The 25,723-nt window shown below is 43.3% G+C and overlaps 1 protein-coding gene across 7 annotated transcripts in view; it reads right to left on the bottom strand.

The window, feature by feature from the left end:
* MARCHF8 (membrane associated ring-CH-type finger 8) overlaps positions 1 to 25,723 on the bottom strand; it is a 713,145-nt gene that overhangs the window by 6,615 nt on the left and 680,807 nt on the right. For all 7 annotated transcript variants that reach the window (XM_086922313.1, XM_086922312.1, XM_086922310.1 and 4 more), the window contains 2 exons: positions 14,204 to 14,384; positions 4,488 to 4,635 (listed from right to left, as the gene is read on the bottom strand). In XM_086922313.1, the coding sequence (XP_086778439.1) occupies positions 4,488 to 4,635; positions 14,204 to 14,384 (329 nt within the window). The remainder of the gene's footprint in view (positions 1 to 4,487; positions 4,636 to 14,203; positions 14,385 to 25,723) is intronic.

Here is a 25,723-nt window from a genome sequence, read left to right as displayed (position 1 = left end):
TATGGCCAACATTTTTGACATTGATATTCTGTCAGTGATCCCTTAAAAAGCTGTCTTGATTTTTTTTTCTCTAATTTGATGCAACTCATTGCTTATAATGCAGTAAACACAACCAGTCACTCAGGAGATAAAACACAATGAAACATAAGATCTAAAACAACATGGCACATTAGACATTAAAACTACTGAGATTAGTGCTTAGTTAGTTTCAAATACGTTCGCTTTGATGTCAGACCCAAACTAAAGTGTAAATGTGCTGAAGTAATTAATTCAGATACCAAAAGCATTAAATCAGCTTCCTTTTCCATAAAAGAACTTTGTTTAATCCACTGACACAACCAGCTGTTGAGTCTCATAGCTACAGCTGTTATGGACTGCAGTCACCTTACTACTATAAGAGTCATTGGTTAGTTTATGTTTACCATTGTATATCACCTCATGAAAGAATTCTACAACAGAAACTTTAGACTCTAAACCAGTAAGAGGACTTTGCTTGAGATTAAAGTTCCCAATCCACAACCTTCCTAAGATTCTGCCACATTCAACAATGGTAACATCCCTAAAAGTCACAAATTTCTCTATTGAACCAATTCCCATACTGCACCAAAAACTGTTTCCATGACCTGGAGGTCTATAGTTTCCAGAACTAGCTTTATATCTTTTTGTGGATTGGAACTATTAGAGCAATAAGTCAGACTGGTATATTGATCCTATGATCAACGCACTAAAGGCCTGCTACAGGACCACACAGCAGAAAAACACACTTGTTGGTTTCAGAGGATCAGGTGGGGTATGGTGAAGGCCAGGCACCTGACCAGCTTTCTATAGTAAAAGGCCTTAATGATTTCATTTGAAGATAATGGGGCAACTGAGTTCTACAGACTAGTGTTTAACTAAGACTCAGAAAGCATATTGAGAACAATGGACAGAGAAGCAAAATACTTCTCCCCTACATCAAACACTTAACATTATGGATGTGTCCTATGTGGCACTGATGTCTTCGATGGTACTCTCAGCCAGAATGGATAATAGCATTTTATATTTTGGGACTTATACTTTTAACATTATAAGTATGGTTTCATTAGCCAGGCGTGCAAAGTGTTAATGACTAAAGTCAGAACTAGCTGAAAGTGCCATTCTTTTTCTTTAGCTGCTTGGCAAATATGATTTTGCCCAATAAACAAGTTATGTGTACAAACACAGTAAAAAATGAACATTTACTACATCAACTATGCATGTGTGTAATAAAAAAAATACAAAATTATTCTGAGATCATATCAAAACAAGTAAAATCTTCAGCTAAAAAGTAGAAATTATACAGAGTACCATAAAAAATGAAAACATAAAAGACAAAATCAGATTAGGAAATCTGATGTAATGGTGAAACTGCAGAAGTTTTAAATAGCAGATAAAACACAAACTATAACACACGGCTATTTTACATACTGAATTACTGTGATCGCACTGAAATATCCCTCTGCCAAGAATGAACTGATATAAGCACAGCTGTGGAGTTTTCAGTCTGTTTATGTATGATATTTCCATGTTTTCTGTATGGTTATGTGCAACATTTCAAAGTTTTTGTAATAACACCTTATCTTGAGGAAACCATTCCTGTCCATGAAATTAGGTACATTTTAAAAAATGTCCACCGTATATATATTATCACCTAGATGTGGTGTTCAACAACACTTGTGAAGTACTTATGGAAGATCATTAACCTACATTCCATTTCTAACAAGATCATCCCTTTAGAATTCAGTAACTTACGAGCTGATTGTTAATCCTATAAAGAGAAATGTCAGGAGTAAACCGCATAGCTCAGCAACTCCCCCAGGGATTAAGTTCCTTTCACTGCAAATATGTTATTTGTAGATATCCCAAAATGCTGCAATGGGCAAACTATAATGCTCCATAGAAACACGTATGCCATAAGTGTTATTATTAAGGAATCAATTTAAGAAAGCCCTAAAGCAGCAGCTGAGCAGCCCTAAAGTCCTTAATGTAGCCACCTGGAGGATAATGCTAAAGTGGTTGCAATTCGTAAGGGCACATGCTTTGTGACTGGATAAATACAAGGTGCTTTTTAATAAGGCTGTTTTGCAAGTGGAAAAGTATTTTCGACTCACAAATGCCTTTTGCGACCCTTTCCAAAACCTCAGTGAAAGTCTCAATGGTATATACCAATGCTTTGAAACCAAAACAGGGGTCGCAAAATATTGATTGTTTCCCGGCACCTGACAAGTTGTGGTAATTTGTGAATGCTGGTGGGCAGCTTCGAGAAGAGCAGACAGGAGAACTGTCTTTCTGAACACATTGTCTTTTTTAAAGCAGCACCTGCCCCTCAAGGTTAGAGCTACTTTTAAACTAAAAGGACAGCATGCAGGTAATGTGAATCATGCATGGATGGAGGTCTGCTATTCATTGTAGGCTCCCTCCCAGGTCACAAAAAGCAACTTCCCTCATGCATATTAATTCAGTGGAACCTTTTTGCAAATTCCTAGGAATTTGCATTCTGTGTTGTGATCGACTAGTATACATCAGAGGCATGCCAAAATGAAGGGCAAACCAGTCAGAGTACAAACAATACCTGTTGGATTTGTTGCTTGATATGTCGTCTGCATCTAATGGTTCAACAGGATTGCCACCTACAGCTGCTATTACTGTGCCTAGAAGGAGGAGTTGTCTACCCTCTCACAAGTGGTAAATTAAAACTCTGGGTCATCCTTGTCTGTAAACCGACTATAGCACCAAGGGTGTAGTGTAGCGGAAGTGATAACGTTTGTCAACTGACGAAGGACTTTGTGTTTTTTTTCCTGCAATGGCACTTATCATACTGCTTGGTAATATCTTAAAGACTTGCTGGAATGCCTTTTGGACCTCATGAGTTCATTGAAACTGATGTTCTAGGGCCTGGTGGCGTTCGTAAAGTGGCATGATAAGAACCTACATGTCTCGTTATTCAGTAAACCATGTTCGGACCCTAACTTGTGAATGAATCAGTAATGGCTGCATATCCCGGATTTTAAAGTGTTTTTTGATATATCACTTTCCGAAAAGGCATCATTCAAAGATTACATCATTTTCCTTATAACAGTGGAGAAAGCAGATGTTTACCAGTGCCAGTCCAAGGCGTGAATTTCTCTTCCTTGCCTCCAAGATTGAGGCAGAAGAATACACGTCTCTCCTGAGCCCTATCTGCTAAATTTCTCTGCTCACTTGTCACTGATGCTGTTGACCAGGCACTCTGACCATGTTACTCCACCCCTTGGCCTCCTATTAAATTATGTGGCCTGTCACCCAATGTAGGTCTCCCTCATGGATATCTTGCATTGTCTTGGGTCTGTGGCTCCTGCCCTCGAATTCATTTGGGTCCACCAACCGGTCATCTGCACTGCCCTAACCTAGGTCCAGAAAGCTGGCTCTGTAGGAACGGGAGACTGTTCTGCTGTCCTGTCCAACACCTGCGTACTAAAGTGCACCACCAGGAAATGCCATCATGCCTCAAGGCCCAAAGAGGCAGCCTTCCCTGACCCGTCTACAATGGGAACCGATCTGTCCTGCCAACCTTGCCCAAACCATCCAAGAATCCATACCCACGAGTAAGTACGAATACCCCTCACACGTACTGAAAACGGATACTCTTCAAACCGTTTATCAGAGAACGCCCTACATTCATGCCTATTCTCAGCAGGACATCTGCAGAGAGCAAGCTATTGATGAAAGAGCGAGAGCATTTACAGTCGCTAGTCCCCTACCCTTGTCCCTGCCCCATGCCCCTCAAGACAGAGTATTGGAGCGTAAAGTAATATAAAGAAGAAAGAAGTGGCTTTATTTTTACAACCAGAACTCCTGAAAGAAACCATCGAACAGATGCCCCAGTTTGAATTAAAATAAGAAAAGTGACGTTTCTAACGAGGAGGCATGGTACGCATCGTGCGTTCTCGATGGGCGCTCACAGTCCAATCGGACTTTTCCCTTTAAATCTGTGTGACGTAATGCTTCTCTGCACTCTCGCAAAGGAAATGGTTTCCTTTGCTCAACCTTGCAATTCTATATCTTGAATCTTAAGTATTGTAATCACTGCTACAACCCTCACTTTGAAATGTAAATGTATTTAAGTATAACCGTTTGACATCATACGTCTTTTGGTAAACAACCAGTAAATGTGTAAGCAGTACCCAAAACATCAGTGAAACTGATGGTGAAGGGAAGTGTCACAACGTGTGATACAAGTGTGTGCCTCTTCCAAGCAACTTGGACCTGGAACTATTAGGTCAACAGCAATAATTCTTTTTTTTTTTTTTAGCACGAATGGATTCACGCAGCATCACAACTACAAAATAAAGCTGAAAAATCACTGGAAACGGTTGTAAGAGACATTCCTGATCTTGTTTTTGCGTATCTTGAAAAGTTGAGAACTCTGGCATCACTGCGCTGCGGTAACTGAACGCTATGGGATCATCGTCTCTTAGTATCAGTCATACCCGTCGTTTGGCCCAGTTTAATCTCTTCTGCCGTTCTGTCAATGAGAACATACAAGGACCACACGACACAGGTGATCGCGATGACATGGAATGTTACAGAGCACATGATCTTCCTTCTTTCACTTGACGTCATCTGCAGCTTCTCCCACTAAGCAAGAATGAAACAAAAGAGCAATGTTAATGACTTTTTTGTAGAGCAACAGAAGGAAGTGCTCATGTCTGAGGTTCTTTCATCAAAATATTTTACCCACCTGTTGCAGCAACTGCCCCCACAACGTATGGTGACGTGCACCATCGTTCAATTTGCACCATATACATCAAGGCAAAAAAACAGTAATGCAATGACAAATGCAATGTCCTCTCATGTAGTCACATTCACTCCTTCTGTTTATTCCCTGCAGGACCTGTCTCATCTTTGTATTAAAAATGACAGCCAGTAGACTATAACCCGATCATTTAAGGTTTTCAGAAGTTATGTGTTGTAGCATTTATACAATGCTTACTGTCCCTGTCTGGGGTGCTGAAGCGCTTGCCTACATGGTACTCTGAGCGTTCGCCATTTTCAAAGAAGGAAGCTTAGACATACATTAGGAGTGTAGAAATTGCAATATGTAAGTAAAATATTCTTATTTTGTATGACCAGACGATGTGGGAAGATGACAAGGCGCGAAGGATATGATAGGCTGGCGAAAGCATGAGTGAGCATGGAGCCTTAGCTGCCAAAACTGCATGTCATTTTGAGCTTGAGTATCCAGGAATTCATGCAAGCAGAACTCATGCCAGATAGCCGGTTCAGCCACAGGCCTCTGCATAGTCTCTGATGAGGTGGCAATGCGTGCATTCCAGCAGAAAGACTTCATGGATGGACTAGCATTTAAAGATGTCTTTTAAATGGGGGACAAGCGCTGTCAAAGCTTTCATATCACAAGCTTTTCTTCCACAGGTGACGGAGCGACTTGGGCCTCTTTTGGGGTTTGTCAGGCAGCGAAGTGGGCGAGATGGTGGAGGTAGCAAGCAAACCATGAGTTTATTGCTAGTTCGGCGGTTCTTTTTCACCAAAACCACTTCTGTCGTTAAGGAGTAAGCAGTTCCTGGGGCATGGCTGAACGCTGATGCTGTAGGTCCAGGATTTCGGGGTTCCTATCTGACTATATCCTGCCATTAAAATGCACCCAGGGGACCTCCAAACACATTGGCAAACCTCTCAGACTTTGCTGTACACCACAGCCTGCTTTGGGTGCCAGCCGCCGCCGGGAACAGACATTTTGGGCTTGGTTACGATGGCTCAGGATAGCGGCCAGCAGTTGCTAAATTTGGGAGGTGTGCGAGTGAGTGTCGGGCCTACAGCATGGAGGCACACAAGATGGTGACCATCAGTGGCTGTCCCTCATGGTGAACTCCAAACTCGCATGAAAGTGCAGACCCCAAGCTGCCCACAAAGTAAGGTCTGGGCTTTTCGGCCACCCGCGCCTGATGAGTATGGCCGGGGATGTAGAAATCTGCGCTCGTCTAGTGAGCTAATAGACCTAGGATAGGTCTACAGAGTGGTGTTGTCAGTGCAGCTAGATGGCGGCCGGCAGGGAGAAGGGTCAATAGACTGTTAGAGTGCCATACAAAATACCACGTTCCATGTGGAAAGAAATATCGAAGGAGCAGACAGGAGGTGCTGCAACACATGACTTCAAAATGGGGGCCCTCGAACACATGGTCCGGGAGGCCGCTAACACTGCGAGAGAGAAAAACATAGTTGTCAGTGGTAACTGATGCATTAGAAAGGGGAGCCTCTGGTGACTATGGTACAAGCACAATCCACCCACGAACTCTGAGGGCCACCTCAGCTAGAAACTGCCTGGCATTCAGGGCCCTGGGTGCCACGTGACTAGGTGAAAAGTATTTCCTGGGTGGCGGCGGACCGACCGTGAGCAATGAGAAGGGGTCCTATCCAGCTGGGACACTGTGGTGCAGTGTATGGGACCATGGGACCATGGAACTATGAAAGACCTATTGGGTGCTTTGATCATGCACCCTAAAGGGCCACAAATGTTGGCACCTAAGCTGAACCTAGAGAGATGACTCCTGTGCACCAACACGCCAGAGTGAGGCCTAGCTGGGTGTCCTGAGTTGAAAGGAGAGGCATATGCAAGAGTACAGTCATTGCTAAGTATGATTAAGACAAACTGTTAGGCACTGTCCTGGCATATCGCCCTTATAAGCTGTAGTGGTTGCGGGCAGTGAAGTCCTGGAGCACAGACAGCTTGGGAGCTGACTGGCAGAGACAGAGATATTTACAGAGGAACTGATGCCACCAACCACTGAACTTCAGCCATGGAATAAGTAGCTAGACAAAGGGACCTGGATGCAGAAACCGGGGGGCCCAACAATGCACACCCAAGCAGCAGAAATTGAGGCAGCGAGTCGGAGCCATTTTGGGATTCGCACAGAATCTCATTTTCATTTGCCCATTCCACAACCCTGTTGTATAAATTCTGCAAACAACTTTAACCAGGGAGTCAATTAGTGGTATGCAACAGCGTGTTTAAAGCCAGTTACCTTCTTCTAGTTAAGAAGCGATGCCCAAAGATTAATATTTGATTTTAATAAATCCAAGGGTACTCAGTTAGGCCAAGGGGTCTGCCTGATGAGCTAACCTTCAGGGCAGAGACTACCATGTGAAGCTCCAATATAAAGCTATTCTTGGCTACATCGTGCAAAGAGTGTTGAGTGGGTCCACTTGCACCAGTAAGGTTATGAGAATAAATGCCAAAAAAAACTGGACACCCATTGTGCGGCAGTGATGTGAGCCCAAAGTCTTGATGGTGCCACATTGAATGTGCGAATACACTTTGTGTCTGAATAATTTTGAGTTTTTTTTGTTTACAGGCTGATTTTAGCTGATCGCAGTTGCTTTGCACAATCTCGGATTTTCTCTTTTTTTAAGTCCCTTATTAATATTGTGAAATATATTACAATATGACACAATTCGCTTTTAATTCTAAATGTTCATTGTCATAATTAGCTTGGTTTGTCACATTATACATATAAGCAACAAAATGTTTTGATAATTATCTTATATTTTGCGAAAAGCTCCAGTGAAACAAGTCAGGCAAGACTTGTATCAAAAGACAACTGGCCTGCAAACCATTCAGAGAATTCCCTGAAAGGCTACTGAGCCTGTAAGACAAGTGCTACAGCAACCGTGTCGGACAGTCAGGCTCTGTCGACATGTGTCTGCCTCTGCCCCAGCCCATGTGGCTTGTAAAACACAACAGCGTGGCTGATAATACACTAATTTCCCCGTAGGCATGCACACCACACCACAGTTTGAACCAATGGACAATCAAAAGAATCAGAAAATGTGTTTCAGCTTGCAGTCTGTTAAAGGCTGGCAGGGTCAATGGTGCTCACATAGGAGGCTCTGACTGACTGTGCCAGCGTATTGGACTTTCCGATTGACCTCCATATCAAGAATTCCAATGCATCTGTGTAGGCCATTCCACGTTCAACAACTGACTAATCTTTCTTAAACACAGTGTAGAACAAACCCAGTCCTGTAATAGCTGAAGGCACATAAGAAGCAAAGGTTTCCGACCCTCCTAGAGGTTGAGACAGTCATGTGCTTCAAGGTCTTGATTGATTGACTGCCTACTGCCCTACTGTCTATTTCAGAATAATGTTTGTTTTAGGAAATCCACGTATTTTTGAATGGGTTAGTCCACATATGATATCAGGCTTTAGATGCTTACAGACAGCGTTGTACAGATCCAGGTTGAAGGTGCATTGAGCACACCTGGCCAAATGTGGTCTGACCTATTGGGAAATAAGAAATGGTGAAGGCAGTGTCTCGGATGCACGAGCTTTGTCTGTCAATAACCTCTCAAGAAATGCCATTTCTCAATCTATCAGACACTGTATTAGATTGATTCTAATGCTTCAAATAAATAGACAAATGTGTACGGAGGAGTTATGTTTATTCACCTTTACTGTGCCATGAAAATTACTTTCAGTGTGTATGTATTTTCCACATTAATTATTTACCTGAAAGACTGCAAAAAGAACCGTTAATAGCCACCCACAGGAGATCCCTATTTCTTTAAAGAGAATTTGAACTTTTCGTAGATTTGTCCTGTTTGTGGTATATTCTCTGGTTTATGTTTGTAAAGTAGTTTAGCTATACTAGAGCCCAAATTTTAAGTGGTATTTTATTCTATCAACCTAATGTTTGTTAAAAATCCGTAATACTGCTTCATGCTTTTTAAATTAGCTATTAGATTCTACAAAGTATTGAGCAAAGCATCGAACTTACACGCAAACTGTTTGTCTCTACATTTGAACGACTTCTCTCCATTATGTACACAGAACAGCCACGTGCCCAAAAGAACCACAACATTTTATACTATTTGCTCCTTCCCTCATCTCAGGCAATACCCATGGTTTAACCTGTGTATTTAGGTTTCAGTGAGTTAAAGCCAATTGTACATTTTCTTCCACCAATAATATTCATATTTGCCTGCAGTGTGCATTAAAACGAAAAATGTTTTCTATAACTGTTTTAAGCACACATGCCTACTGGGAAGCATGCATACTGTTCTACTAAAATTATGTGCAATAGTTATTTGTGTAATTTTAAATTTGAATTGCAATTGCACTGGGTCCATGTCTAGGTGGCAGCATGTTTTCGTTTTTTTATTCTTATTTTTGTTTCATGTGCTTATAAGAAAAAAAGAAATGACAAATGCACTAGCTTGCCAAGTCCAAACTTACTGACTTTCCCAATAGTTATTCCACTGGTACTTTTACGCTCCAGTTTAAATATTTGCTGTCATTTGCTAGACAGCATACATCAAGATGACATAAAAGAGGCAGTAAACTAGAAAATACCGCTGCTGATCCACACATTAGTGATTTGTATAACTTTAGACGTTTTCCTGTGAATATGCTTTGTACGTTGGTAAAAAAAAAAAATAGAGATGCAATATGCACTTCCCTACCAACTATATTGCCTCTGAATGGATCAGTAAATGTGTGTTCGGTCTCAAAGCTGTCTGTTGTTGAAAACACCTGTTGTGGACAATACCACAACTTACACTAGGCTTTGGGACAGCCCATTGCTTACCAGTGGTTGGAATTCTTGTCAATGTCTATTTGCTGGTTTCATATTTGATTAATGTTAACTGGTATTTATATAGTGCCTAATCACCGGCAGGTCTCTTAGCACTTGGAGGAGAGTGGCCAGAAACTACTAAACGGTGTCATGATCAGTGCATGGATAGGGAACTAGACCGTATTCAGGGCCTCTCTGAACAGAAGCGTTTTGAGCTGCTTCCTGAACAAGAGGAGAGCGGGTTCCTTTCGGAGATGTTCAGGTAACTGGTTCCATAGCTGTGGGACCAGGACGGAAAACGCTCTGTCCCCTTTTGAAGTGGTATTGTACAGCGGGAGGGACAGACCGCAGGGCAGGCTTTGGAGGACCGCAATGTACGGCCTGGAACATAGGTCTTGAGGTGTTCTTTAATGTAAGTTGGAGCTTGGCAATAGATTGCTTTGTGGGCAATGCAGAGGCCCTTGAAGTTTGCTCTCTGCCTAATGGAGAGCCAGTGCAACTTGCACAGCAGCGGGGTGGCGTGAGATCTTCTTGGAAGCCTGAAAATCAGCCTGGCCGCGTCGTTCAATACAGCCTGTTGTCTGTTAATAAGTTTCTGCGGATGGCCAATATATAAGGCATTGCCATAGTCCAACCTCGAGATAATAGTGGCTGACACTATCATCTGTGGTGAGGTAGTAGAGAGAAGGGGGACGGGTTTCCGCAACTGCCGCATCAGGCCTGTGCAAGTACCAAACAATGAGGATAAGAAGTACAACAAAGGAAAACTCCAAAATCACACAGGCCTTGGGTTATAAAACTCAGAAAATGAACAATGGTCCCTGGTCAAGCAATGTTCAAGTTCAATATTCAATGAATATATAACTGGAGATGTAATATTCTGGAACTGGAATAAATTTAACAGGGTTCTACGGATGGCGGAAAAGGGAGGACTATAGGGCGATGGACAGTATCTGGAGACAACACAATGTGACCCAATAGGAAGTCTCCATCAAATGATTGTGGGCAAGGTAGAGCAGGGTGGGTGAGAATGCACTCTGCAAAGAAGTGGACCAGGGGTCAGGAACCGGAATGACTGAATTGCAAGAGTTGAGTGATTGGGTGCTTTAGCCGACAGGTCCATGTCATTGCATTTTCTTTTGTTGTGTTCCTCCGTGAACACATAAGCCCTCTGGCTCATAAATAATAGAGTCCTGATGATGATGATCCCATACTGTTGAAGGATCAAAACACAGTTGACTTGTGAACTTTACGAAACCTAACAACTATAATATTGTCAGACAGGGTCATATCTCCAATGACTTATAATATAATACACCAACTTATGAATATTTTTCTGTGTGTCACACTTCAGCACCGAACACATTTGTCTCACTGTCATTCTATCATGGATTATTTGCCTTTATAATGTTTTGCGAATAAATCTTTATAAATCAAATATTGAACTTGATATCATACTTGACTAGGGAATCTTGTTGCTTCCAATTTGATAGCTTTCATTCTTATTGTTTTTCTCCATCCTATGGAACATAGCTTCTTTGCGATTCTGTTTTTTTCTACTTTGCACATTCAGGCAACTACTTTTTCTTTCAGCACCCAATAGGAGAGAATGTGTTTTTTTGCTCTTCCTTGTGTGCAGCTTCCTCCACGCATTCCTGCCTTGCACCAGTTTTGTTGCCCATCTCACCTTATGCTCTGTTCCCTCTACCTCTCCCTCTATTTTTTTCTCCACTCTTGCCTCAAAAACCTCCATTGCTCCTTCGCCCACTACTCGCTGCTCCCTGCCACCCCCCTCCATTGATTTCTTCCTGAAGCGCTTCTCTCTTATCCCCGACCACCTGCCATTCCTGTTGCAGTCTTTTATATGCTGTCTGGCCACTCCTTTTTAAAAATGTGGTTGTACATACATTTGAATCATTATTATTCCCCCCCCCCCCCCCCCTCCCCAAGGTTGGCATCCACCATCTTCACGTATCCTAGCACACGCTTCACAACGCTGGGCTACAGTAGCATCATGATGCATACTCAATCATGCGTGAGCACAACTCATTGCACATTTTCTTTTGCTGATGCTGCACAGGAAAAGCAATAAGCATGGGAAGAGCCAATAGGTCAAAAGGGGGAGACCTACTGGGTTTTCCACTGCTTCTCTGTTCTTTCAGCGATTCTGGAGTATAGAACACATATTGTTCTTATTGAATAATTATTTGTTTACTGAGAACTAAAATACAGCCATAAATGGGGTAAGAGAGGCAGCTACAACTGAAGCAGCTAATGAAGTGAGGTCTAACACCTTAAAGCACCAGGGCCTGCGTCTGTTTCATTGATGACCGCTATCCCTCTCGCTCCAACAAGCAGCGGATTGCTTAACAAATAATAGTCTTAGAGTGCTAGAGCATTGTGATAATGCAATAGAACAACAATGTGGTCTCAATCATAGACCCTAGGATGTGATGGGAAAACATGCAAGTACTAAACAAGCATCTGCCGATCACTTGGTGTGAGATTAGTTATGACCACCAGCCTAACCACCTGTTGAACTGGGGCACATGTAAGACAAGGGGTTTGTTGCAAACCAATCATCTTTTACATGTGCGTTTAGTTTAGTGGGCCAAACTGACTAGCACAGTCACAGGGCCCACAAGACGGATCTTCAGATGGTAAAGCACAGCAAAAGGTGATTTAACTATCCTTCGACTGTTCTATTTATCTTCGTAAATGCTTATTTGTTGTTTGCTTGTGTTTAGTAGCTCCTGCACAAAGTTTGATTTTTGACTTTACCTATTTTGTACTCACTGTGGACTTGAAATTAAAGTGCAGTCGCTCCAGTGACACGGATTTCAAGTTCCAGGAATAATTTAAAGGCCATATGTCAGATCCTGGGGGGGGTTGCGGGGGGGGGGGGTTCACAGACTGGCATCCTGTACCCTATATCATCAGGTTCTTGGGAAGTCTTTTTTGTTCAGCTTCTTAAGGAAGGGATATGAAAAGGGGGAGGAGGAGGAGGAGTACAAGGTAACTGGCATTATGGCAATTTCCAAGGGTAATGTCCATGATTACGTTTGGTTGACCTCAGGTCACTGTGCTGAGGAGGTCCGGTTCTTAGGGTTATCACACCGTGCGATTTCAGGTTTTATTATGTAGAAATCTGATCTTACTTTGCAACATCACAACAGGGACCAGTCTTCGGAATGGCACAACACTACTCAAATCTGACCTCAGGTTGTGACATCACTCAATGACCTATTATCAGACTTTGACATCATTGCAAGAATTTATCATTTTAATTGTGACATCCCTCAACGACACCGCTCTGAGAGACTAAGGTCTGGAAGGGTGACAGAAGCCTTTACCGTGCTTAGTGCATTAAGCAGGATTCATTTTTAGGAGTAACTAAGTAAAAAAGATACATTCTCAGTCTCATAATGAGACTCTCGGACAATAAAATAGAATTTAAATGAAATTCTGTTTGAATTCTCTAAAATTCATCATATTTCATGAGGTTTCTGAAAATAAACATTGGTTTCTCTTAACACCAGTCCTCTGACCACAGGAACTCAATTTAAAAATCTTGAATTTAGCCCGAGTACACAATCTCAAAACTGTTTGTCATTAACTAATTATTGTTAACTGCAGCTTTGTATCATATAAATTCCTCTTCTGCCTTGTGATGAGGTCCGAGCTATAAAAATGTAGCCAATAAAAATGATAGAACACTCAATGCAACCACTGCTTTGCAACAGTCCAGTTCCTAAAGCCAAGGATAGAACACCATCAAAACGACCTTATAGAAAACCAACACCATAAAAAGCAAATAACATTACAAGGCAGTGGGGGATTAACTCGAGAAAATCAGCAAAGGGTCATAATCTCTACCTTGTAAATGTAAATGTATTGGCATTTATATAGCGCACTACTTACCCGTAGGGTCCCAAGGCGCTTCGACCGCTGCGAAACCCTTCCTGGCTTCCCTGAAAGATGGTCCCTTAATGGGTATCTCCAGGGTGAGACCAGGCATCCCCGGCGGTCTGGTGGGGCCGTTAGTGAAGATGAGGCAAGCTAATGCCCAGAGTTGCCGAGTGTGATCGCTGATCAGAGTGGGCACCGAGGCGAGAGAATTATCGAGTCCGCTGACCCTGGTCCCGAAACCTGCCGCGCCGGGAATCGAACCCTGGTCCCGGGCCGTCCTCTGCTCTCGGGTCTGCCGCCTCTAACCAGTGAGCCACACTACACCTTGATTCTGTTACCCACCAGACTGGAATTACAATAGGACGCGTAGCCATAATCTTAGACTACCCTGTCTCTAGTCAAAGTGTGGTAAGTGAGAGCAAGGAAGTGTAATCTTATGGTGGAAACTTGAGGAATAAAAGAAATGAGGGGTTAGTACATTTCATTGTTGATCGCTTCCTTCGAAGGACTTTCCTCTTCTATCACCCATCTTTTACTGTAGCAGATTTTCCAACCGATGAAGTGTTCCTAACGGAGTCCTCCAAACTCAAACTGGACAGCTTGGGGACTTTATCCGGTAGTCATAACGGGAAACGGCATAGTATTCTGACATTTGACCCTCCCTCTTCCACAAAGCGCCCATTTCCCCTTTCTAAGTCGCACCTACTTTTCTTAATGGCTTTAATTTGGTCTCCATTATGAACTCGTACTTGCAAAGCTCACAGCATCGCGTGTCGGAGCTCTTGATCCACTGCTGGAGGCAGGCCTGGTGCACGAAATGAAGACTTCCTGTGCAGTGACAGGGAGTAATGAGCGGGTTTTCATCGTCGCCTTCACAGTGACATATCCTGAATCAGGAGGAGAAAAGCACTGATTTAAAAGCATAGTACCTGAAGGGTGGCAACTAATTCAAGACAATCTCCCACTCAGACAAACATCTTAGCTTACGGTGCGGCTTCTTTATAAGGGCTCTTGTCATGAGAATAAAACAAGCCTGCCACTTCAACAGATTCATATTTTTGGCTCTCAAAATCGTCTATAGTAACCATTTCCGCACTAGCTCAAGAAATGGTATGCAAAACGATGAAAATGGCCTTTAAAAATAGCTTTTTTTTCTTATTAAATTTCCATAGATGCTCCTTGTCTCGGAATATTGAGAATACATTTTCCATCATGCAATACAAATGATGGCAGATGCGCCAAAATTAAAATTCTAGTATTTAAAAACTATGGGCCTTATTTACAGTTTGGTGGACAGGTTATTGAGTCACAAACGTGACGGATATTCCGTCGACTTGTAATATGGCACATAGGTTTTTCGGCCAATTTTGCAGGGTCTTCGGTCAGCAAAACTTTAAATGAAACCTTATTTTTTATCGTTCAGGAGTTCTGACTCCACCTTAAACTTCCTTGCAATGTATGCACATTTCATTCATCAAGGATTCTAAAAGTCAAAGTATCCTTTTTAGTAAAACCTTTGTAAATCTAGATGTAAACGTCCTTACAGAGAAGTAGCACCATGTATGTGATTGCAGCAAAAGTTTGCGTGCATACCAAAATGGCAGAAAGTTTATACCAAGAATCCTTCTGTTCCCAAAAGCACTTTTTGGAGAGGCAATAGACCAAATTAGCCTGGGATTCTACAAGCCAAAACATGACGTGATTCCTGAAAAATCTTATAACTTTTGCATGCCTTTCAAGTACACAAGGATTCATGATTTCAATCAGACACAAACAATAGGTCCCTCTAAATAACTACACTCTATGCAACCAACCAAGGTTAAAAGTTAGACACCAGGAATGAAGAGGTAAGGAAAGAGTGAAAAACTACAATGTAGATTTCTAAGGAGACAAAAATCGGAGAAAGGTGCTACATTGTTTGCATTAATTCCCATAAACTACTGCAAACTCTCCCAAAGCACCTTGAAGCGATTACTTCTCAGGTTGGCCATTTTACAATAGATTTGGTGAAAATCTAATTTTCGGAATTCAAGTAGTTTATAATCCTGCTCAACATAGATTCTGATACAATGTATAGCAGCAATCCAATGCTTTATTAAGAGTGGCGTAACATTCAGTACAGGCGTGCTTTCGAGGAGACATTATAAATATCTTTGACAGGTCTGGGATTCACCTTGGGCACAGTTGGTTATCGAGGAGAGGGATATGGAGGCATGGTGTGTGCTTGTTTACCCTAAACATTATTGTATTGACACCAGAGAGCAAAGAGCTCCTGATGCCCATCATTGTGCAGAAACTATGCTAGAAAAAAAAGACCATGCCTTGCCACTGGACACGCTAAGTTGTGATACTGATTTGCAATGCTTACAACATGGTGTTTAGTACGATGGATGTGACAACGCAAACCATTACAATGCAGGCAAGTACAATGAGGGCCCTTTTCAACCTTTTACAACGCAGGTAAGTATTTATTTTCAGACATAACTTTTATGTCACTTAAAAATAAGGAGAGGGTGTAAGAGTAAAGGGATGGGCGATTAAAGATTCCAGGATGGATAGAGGTAACGAGGGTAAGGGGTTTCTCAGGCCCCAGGGGTTGGTAGAGATAAAGGGGTAAGGGGGTTTTAGGATTCAGCGGTGGATAGATTTAAAGGGAAGTAAGGGTTTTTTTTAGGGTTCAGTGTTAGATAGAAGTAGAGGTAGGTAAGGGCTTTCTAGGGTTCAGGCGCGGGTAGGGGTAAAGGGAGGTAAGGGTGTTTTAAGGTTTAGGGGAGGATAGTGGTAAAGGGAGGTTAGTTTTTTTTAGGGTTTATGGGGTTGGTAAAGGAAGTACAGTTTTTATAGGGTTCAAGGCTATGTAGAGGTAAAGAGATGTAGAGTTCAGAGACTCGTAGTGGTAAAGAGGGTAAGGGGGATTTTTGGGTTATGGGACAGGTAGAGGTAAAGGGATGTAAGGGTATACATGCATCTATATATTACCCAGTGGTGGTCGTGAGTTATAGTTAATTTAGAGCACAAGTTCTAGTTACTGGAGAAAACTATAACTAGTGAATTTCTTTGGTTTTTGAGTTTAAAACGTAATGTTGTTAGTGAATGTTTCATCTAGTTAGATTGTTACTTTAGCCTTTATATATATTTTACATTTGGGTTATGCAGCTTACCCATCAGTCAGTAAATAAATAGGGAGGTTTAGGGATATTCCCTGCCCCCCTCCAAAATAGATATACATACATAGTATTGAATATATATGTTTCATTTTGCGCACACACACACACACACACACACACACACACACACACACACACACACACACACACACACACACACACACACACACACACACACACACACACACACACACACACACACACACACACACACACACACACACACACACACACACACACACACACACACACACACACACACACACACACACACACACACACACACACACACACACACACACACACACACACACACACACACACACACACACACACACACACACACACACACACACACACACACACACACACACACACCCACACACCCACACACCCACACGCTCCCCTTTGAAAAAGGTCAATGTGACCGAAATGCATCAGGAACGCCGGTGCTGCTTAATTAAACCCTTTACCTCGCCATATTGTGTGCGGCTCTTTCCTTTCTTCGAGAGGCTCTTCGTGAAATATATATATATATGTTACAAAACGTGTGGTAAAATACCATATTACGCATTATAAATGACAACGTATGCATGCGTTGAAAATATCATGCATTGTAACAACTGAAATTTGGATACTTACATAAGTATGCAAGATAATACAGCCAAAAGTCCGAAAAAAGGTTGTGAATGGTGTGGAATGCCATGACTGAGTGAGGTAGGGCACTCTCTGAGAGGGACTTAAGGAGAGTATTGCAAGGGGCAGGTAAGGAATACAAAATAGAGCAAGAGAGTTGTGAAGAGGACCAAGAGATAAACTAATAAAGGCAGAAGGAAACGACATGTGGAATGGGGTGTGGTCTAATAAGAGAGAAGGGAGGGTTTATAGTGTCAGGCCTGCAAGAGGAGCTTTGAGAGTAAAAGAGGTGCAATATGAAACATAGTGAGATGCTAAGAATGGACTTGTGAGAAGGTCTGGAGGTGACTAAAGCAGAAGCCAGAAAAGGTTATGCCTAGGTTAGCCTCAAATAAGAATGAAAGCAGCAGAAATGAACTGTTGTGGTGATAGTATGAGGACCTGTGGAGCTGTGAGGATATACTGTGTGAGAAGCCGTGAGGGCAACTCGCAAGATCTAATGCTGAGCAGTATGATAGGCCTGGAGAATTTTTAAGAAGATTTGTGGGACACATTAAGAAGGTGAAATTGTAAAATAAGCTGTGTCACTATTTATTGAGATTAGAAAGCCTTTTGAACAGAACGGCTACACATAGAAGACGCATAAGTTGAGGTGCAGAATGGGGAAGAAATTAACAGAATAGCGGGCGATTTAAGTATTTGAATAATGGGAACACAGAGATGCACATCTTGTGTTTCATCGAGAAAAATCAAGCAAAGAAGAATAGGACCTGCAATATATGTACGCAAAAAATATGTAAAAGAGGTGGGAGTTTAATTAGTGATTAGAATAATGATAGATATTTGAGGAATGTAGTTAAGTAACAGAACTTTTCAAGTGAAAGAAAATGATAGTTTGTAAGCATCTGTTCATTGAGTGTAGTGCTATAGATTTACATGCTTTGCATACTCCTGCCATCTAGTGTTAGGTCTGTATACTGCAGATTGTTTTTCTTCCAAGAAGTTTCGAATAATGAGGTGTAGAGGGAGTCCTTCCTTGATCCATCATGAGAATGGGCCTCAGCTCCACCCATTGGTTGTTTTCCATCCAGTGGGAGTAATGGGATAGTGAGCAACAGTGTAAACATATGTATATACAAATTTTAAAAACCATGCATTATGGCTTTTGCATAATATATATACTGACACTGAGCAGGTATGGGGAGGTTGGAGGGTGCATGTGAATCTGCAAGGCTACATGCTACGAACAGAAGATTATCGAGTAAGTAATATTTTCCCTTCATAGCACTTGTTGCTGTAGATGCACATAATTTGCTTAGACTGTAAACCAGCATCTTCCCAGCTGTGGTTAGTGAGCAGTTACGGCAGATATTTGAAAGAGTGTTAGTAATACTGTTTGGGTAACCATACACTGTTGTTGTGCTAGTATAGTCACACAATAAAGTTTGGGGAAAGGTTCGTGGCATTGACCGTGTTGCTGCTTTACATATATCAGCTATGGGAATGTTGCCAACAAACGCCATTCCTGCATCTTTATTACATGTTGAATGAGCTCTTGGAGGTACAGTAGGTACTCTTTTAGTTTTTATATAGGAGGTTTGAATACATGTAACGATCTATCTAGCAATACCTGCATTTAAAATAGCTTGCCCTTTTTGTGGTGTTGCATATGCCATAAACAGTTGATCAGTTTTCCTAATGCTTTTGTTCTGTCAATGTAGTACATAAGCAATCTTTTGACATCTACTGTATGCAGTACACTGCAGCTGTTTCTGGTTTTGGGAAGAAAACGAGTACTTCTTTAGAATTATTTAACTGAAATGGCAAGATCACTTTTGGTCAAAATGTTGCCTTATTTCTTGATATCATCCTACCTTTATGAATTTAACGGACGTCTGCAGGTACCACGGTCCTGCTTACTTTGTGTTTTGAATTGTTTCACGCTAGTTTTAACATTTTATCTTATTTTAATATTTTACTTGTGTAAGACCTACCTGTTTGTTGCTAGGACGCCTGATTGGGCCGCACACCCCGTTCCACCGCGGTTTTTACCGTTTGATGTGGAGGGTGAATAGGCGGCGCCATGTTGCTCCTCGGCCGGCGGGTCGAGGGGCGGAGACCATCGGTTAGCGCTCTAGTGTGCAGAAGTTCCCATAAATTGCCCGACACTCAGCTGCACAGTCCTACAGACGCCTGCAGGTACCTCGGTCCGGCTTACTTTGTGTTTTTGAATTGTTCCACGATAGTTTTAACATTTTATCTTCTTTTAATATTTTACTTGTGGAAGACCTACCGGTTTGTTGCTAGGACGCCTGATTGGGTAGCACACCCCGTTCCACCGTGGTTTTTACCGTTTGTTGTGGAGGGTGAATAGGCGGCGCCATTTTTGCTCCTCGGCCGGCTGGTTGAGGGGCGGAGAACGTCAGCTAGCACTCTAGTGCGCTGCCTCCCTCCTGCTATCGTAACCTGCATGCCTCCGGTCCCGCGCAGTGGGCGCGCCGAAGGCACGTCAAAGGCAAGCCCGTCTGAGGCCCGTCCACGCCAAGTCCGTGCCGGGGGCCAGGGATGCTGTTTGTGTGACACAGACTGCTGACGCTATTAGGTGCTATTCTAGGGCGTACCTGCTGGACATTGGTAAGAGAATTCCTCCTTGTTGTCCTCATGTCTGGAAATCGTAAAGGCTGTCAAAAAAAGGGCCTTCAAACTGTAGGAGATGTGGTCTCCTCCTTAGGGGTGGGGTGGTAGCCAGTATCTCCCCTACTATTATCAATCCGATGCACTCCCACACTCAGTGACCTCTGCAGGGTTTTTTGATAAACTCCAGGGCCCTTATAAAGAACAACACTTTGTTTAAAGATTTTGTTCTCCAAAACGCTCCAGATTGGGTTTTCCTTACCAAAACATGGGCCAATGATTCATCAGGCCCCGAGCTCGTGGAGGCTATTCCCCCAGGCTATCGCTTCTTGAGATTGGACAGGGAGGGGCGACACGGTGGGGGTTTGGACATCCTGGTCAGGGACGCTTTTTACCTGCCAGACAAGGCCTCTCACCTCCACTCTTGATAATTATCAGGCACTTTATTTTTCCATAAATTTTACTTGCACTGAAAGTTTCTCTGGGATTGTCTGTTATAGGCAACCCGGGCCTAGGGCTTCGTTTGGCCAGAACCTATGTAACCTGTTAGAACCTTATCTGGAACGCACCAAGCTCACGCTTTTTGGTGATTATACATATAATACTAATCATGATATTCTTTCACTTCTTTTGGCCCTGAATGGATGTGGATTACATCAGTTAGTGAAGTCGTCCACTCACATTGCCTGGTCATACCCTTGATGGGATCTTTTCAAATGACTACCGTATCTCTGTGAATGTGCCCGTTCCTCTCTCCTGGTCAGACTACCATGCCGTTCCTTTTGAGCTAATGACTACCATGATAGGCACTTCCCAAAAGGCAGAACCTAAAATGGAAGAAAAACGTAATTTTGCCTTGATCTCGAATGATACGGTCGCAAATATTTTCTCTAACTTCCAGACCTTGGATTTGTCAAATGCGGGTACTGCTGTGGTTGACTTTGTTGAGAGAATTTCCTCCATGATGGATACCCTTGCCCCTAAAAAATCTTACCATTCGGCCAGGTCCAAGCCTACCGCACCCTGGTTCTCTGATCGGTTACGTGAAATGAGGCAGGAGTGTAGAAGGAAGGAAAGACTCTGGCGGAAGGACCTGGCACCATCGGGCAGGGAGTCCCATAAACAAGCCTTGAAGTCTTACAAATTAGCCATACTGGAGGAAAAAGAAGAATACTTCTCCAACATCTGCCCATCTCTATGGATCAGTTTGCCCTCTTCACTCCAGTGAACACAACAGAGGTTGTGAAAATTCTGGCTACCTTACAATCGGGTTCCCCCGCTGACCCCTGCCCGGCCAGAGTCCTTGCGGGCCTGGCTAATACAGTCGGTCAAGAGGTGACACATATTGTCAACCTCTCTTTTTCCAGCGCCACTGTTCCAGCCTGCTGGAAACAGGCAAAACTGTTACCACTTCTCAAAAAAAATGGCCTAGACCCAAAGGCCCCCGCTAACTTCCGGCCCATATCTCTATTGCCAGCTCTAGCAAAGATATGCGAAAAAGTTGCATTTTCACAGCTGGACAGATTTGTTGAGAGCTCTCAAGCTCTTCACCCTGTGCAATCAGGCTTTAGAGCTGGTTTCAGCACAGAGACGGCTCTAGTCGAGGTTTCTAAGGCCATTCGTGAGTGTTTGGACGGAGGTGGCAGAGCGGCGCTGATTTTATTGGACCTCTCTGCCGCCTTCGATACGGTCCCACACTCCCTCCTACTTACCAGACTAGCAGCCATAGGCATAACTGGCCCAGCTCTCGGCTGGTTAACATCTTTTTTAGACAACAGGTCCCAGCAAGTGTGGATGCCGCCTTTCTCCTCCTCTCCCAAAAAACTTTCTACTGGTGTACCACAGGGCTCCACCTTAAGCCCCCTGCTTTTTAATGTATATATGACCCCCCTCATTTATCTTGCGGAACAGCTAGGTGCCAAAATTATGGCTTATGCCGATGATACTCAGCTTTTGTTTACATGGCCCAAAAACAACTCGGACACATCGAGAGTTCAATTTTGCTTATCATCGGTTTTCCGCTGGCTGGCCTGTGCCCAACTTAAATGTAATGAGAGCAAATCTGAAATCCTGCTGTACGGCTCCTTTCCAGATAACTTTAGTGACTCTCTCTGGCCCACCGACTTTCCTAGCCTCAAATCCATTGGCGGACCTGCTAAAAACTTAGGAATTTGGTTTAGCAACAATCTCAGATTTGAGGACCACCTGAAAAAACTCACTGGAATCTGCTTCTCCACCCTTAAAACCTTGCGCAGATTTCTTCCTCTGCTTCCGAGAGCAGCCAAGGAGACGGTCATTCGCGCTCTGATATTATCCAGATTGGATTATGCGAATGCTCTCTACTGTGGACTCCCAGCCTATCTGATCCACCGCCTCCAAGTCATTCAAAATGCTGCGGTCCGGCTGCTGTTTAACATACCCAGAAGATCTAGTGTCCGCCAACCTCTCAGAGATCTTCACTGGCTCCCAGTTGCTCAAAGGATCTTATTTAAGATCCTTGTGCTAGCATACCGAGCACTCCATATAACAGGCCCAACCTATCTGAGAAAAAGATTTTCCCTCTATGCTCCCAACCGCCCTCTTAGATCAAGCAATCTTCACCAAATGACTGTGCCAAAGTTTAAATATAGCAGGCTTGGTGGCCAATCCATCTCTGTTAGAGCAGCGAGAGCTTGGAATACCCTGCCTCTGCAGTTGAGAACAGCCCCTTCCATCATGGCATTCAGGAAAGGCCTAAAAACCCACCTCTTTAACACCACTGCATAATGGCGGTCTCTCTTTTGCATTTACTGTGATCTGTTCCCCTCTCCCTCGCGCCAGGATACTATACTATTTAGTAACAGAGCGCGCTACAAAAGCCGCTATAATAATAATAACATGGTCGGGCGCACAACCTCCCCCAAGGAGCTTTTCAACAGCTTCAATACTCTTGCTGCCCCTTCTACTTCGGACAAGGTGGAACCCTCTGTGACAGCTTATCCTCCTTTTTCCGCTCTAAGATAGATGACATCCATGTCCAGTTGGAGACTCAAAATTCCACCTTCATGCTAGATATTACCTCAGATACTCTCCGTAACTGCGGACTCACCCCCACTTCTCCATGGATTTTTTGCTCTTTCCCCAACCTTACGCCTGGGCTGTAGATCTGCTGATTGATGTGATTAAATCAGGGTCCCCCCTGGACCCCTGTCCCCTTAACGTCGTGAAAAGAGCAAAAGAAGCTTACATCCCCCAATTTATGACAGTCCTGAACTTAGCCATATCTTCAGGACTTTACCCGCTGATCTGGAAGGCTGCAGTGGTCAGGCCCATACTTAAGAAGCCCTCACTAGATCCATCCAGTCTTAAAAACTTCCTTCCCATCTCCCTTCTCCCTCTTCCTGCAAAAATTCTGGAATCCCATCTTAATTCGCATCTGAGCGCCTACCTGAGGGACCATCAGACTCTAGATGACTCCCAACATGGCTTTAGAAGCTCTCACAGTACTGAGACAGCACTTACTATGGTGCTGGATAATATTTGAGTCCAGGTGGAGGCAGGTCATACCACCCTCCTGATTTTACTTGACCTCACCACCGCCTTCGATACCCTGTCCCTTCACAGACTGGTGGAACGCCTTGAGGAGATAGGGGTGGGGGCCGGGCATTGGATCTCCTCGCCTCGTTTCTCAGTGAACTGTACCAACTAGTCAGAATGGGGAGTTTCTCTTCAGAGCCCTCCCCCATTGCCTACGGTGTGCCCCAGGGCTCTTCTTTGAGCCCTACCCTTTTTAATATCTACATGGCCCTGCTGGCAAGGGTGGTAAAATCATTTGGGCTTGAGGTGTTGTCCTACGCGGACGACACCCAGATTATGGTCTCCATTACGTATAAGGTTAGGAACGCTGCCCAAAATTTCAAAGATTGCATGGTGGCAGTCTCATCTTGGATGATTCAGAACTACCTTAAACTAAATGGCGAAAAGACGGAGGTCCTGGTCTTTGGGGAAGGCCCGGACATTTGGTCGGGCGAGTGGTGGCCGGATTCCCTTGGTACCTGTCCCACTCCTGCCTCTCATGGGAAAAATCTTGGAGTCATTATTGATGATTCCCTCTCTATGACTCTGCAGGTCTCAAGGACTGTGTCCACCTTTTTCGCGCTTATATGTGTTATTCGAAAAATATCCTTGTTTTTGTCTTTCAAAGCCCGAAAAAAGGTGGTTGTGGCCCTAATCCTAGCCAGACTAGACTACTGTAATGCCCTCTATTTGGGCATAAACAAAGGTCAGCTTCACCGCCTGCAGCTGGTTCAAAACGCAGCTGCAAGGTTGGTTCTGAATCTCCCGAAGTATCACTCGTCTACTTCTTCCCTCAGTCTGCTGCACTGGCTCCCGGTGGACCGTAGAGTTCTATTCAAGACCCTCTGCCTCACTCACAACGCCTTTCACGGCCGGGGCCCATCTGGCCTAAATAGCATCATCAAACGATACATGCCCTCAAGGAACCTCAGGTCAGCAAATCTTAATCTTCTCGTGGACCCGAGGTTCAAAAGATTGAGGTGGTGGGTGGGGTGGGGTGGAGAGCTTTCTCACTGACTGCTGCCAAGGTGTGGAACTCTCTCCCAGTCTCTTTGGGGCAACAAGAACACTCTATCTTTCGTAAGTCCCTGAAGACCTGGTTGTTTTCCTAAGAACAGGGCCTAAGCATGTTTTTTGAAGTTGTCTGTGAGCGATCTGTATACAAGAGCCTTGACGCCCTTGGGCTTAGTTTGCGCTATACAAATTGCTCATTCATTCATTCATTCATTCAAATGAAGGTTCTTGAATAGTGAGCGCATGAATCTCACAAACTCTTTGTTAAGAGGTGATAGCTAGTGAGAAGGCACCTTGCCACGTTAACAACTGTAAATCCACCAAGTGCAAAGGTTCAAACTGTAGGCTCTATTAGTTGTGTGAGTACTATATTTAAGTTCCACACTGGCGCTGGAGTGTTTCTAGGTGTTATTATTTGTTTGAGATGTTCCGTGAAGGCTTGTATGACAAATTGAAAAAAGCAATGAACGTATTTTGCATATATGCTGCTACAGCAACTAGATGTAGTTGTATAAATGTTTAGGACAACCATGACTTTTGTAGATGTAGTATGTAAGAAAGCTTGTCCTGCACAGTTACCTGGAGTGAGCGGAGATCTTTACTAATATAATAGCAACAAAACGCTTCTATTTTCACCATAACAGGTGTGAATGTTTGGCTTGTGTAAATCCTGAACTAAAGCCATACATTCTTTTGGAAGATTTATATACCCACATTCTAAGAGCTCAGGTACTAAATTGCAAGATTGAGCTTCTTTGGGTCTGGATACTTGACAATACATTTGTGCTGAGAGTGATCCACTCTAAATGAAAGTTTATCTGAGAGGTGACATGGACATTTGTACTAGGGATGAGTGCCAACGTTGCTTGGCCCAAGTTGGTGCTACAAGAATGAGCAGTGTCTTGTGTTGTTGCAACTTTCTGACTACACATGTGATGAGTGGGAGAGGCAGAAAAGGGTATGCACATATCCCTAACAAATTCACCCATAGTGTATTGCTTCTGGACTGTGGATACATGGAAGCAGAGTTTGTGAATAGTGCATTTTCTTTTGTTGCACATAGGTCTTCAGTTTAAGTGCTCCATTTGTGAAAATACTTTTGTTGATTTGAGGGGGGAGTTCCTAGTCATGTACTTGTTGATGTGTCCAGCTTAATGGGTCCGCAAAAATACTGTCCACTCCTGGAAGATATTCCACCAAGAGATGTATGTTGTGATAAA

Source organism: Lissotriton vulgaris, chromosome 5 (assembly GCF_964263255.1).
Source record: "Lissotriton vulgaris chromosome 5, aLisVul1.2, whole genome shotgun sequence".
Classification (NCBI taxonomy): Eukaryota; Metazoa; Chordata; class Amphibia; order Caudata; family Salamandridae; genus Lissotriton; species Lissotriton vulgaris.
The sequence above is the reverse complement of the archived record's forward strand: the minus strand, read 5'-3'. Positions and strand labels throughout refer to the sequence as shown.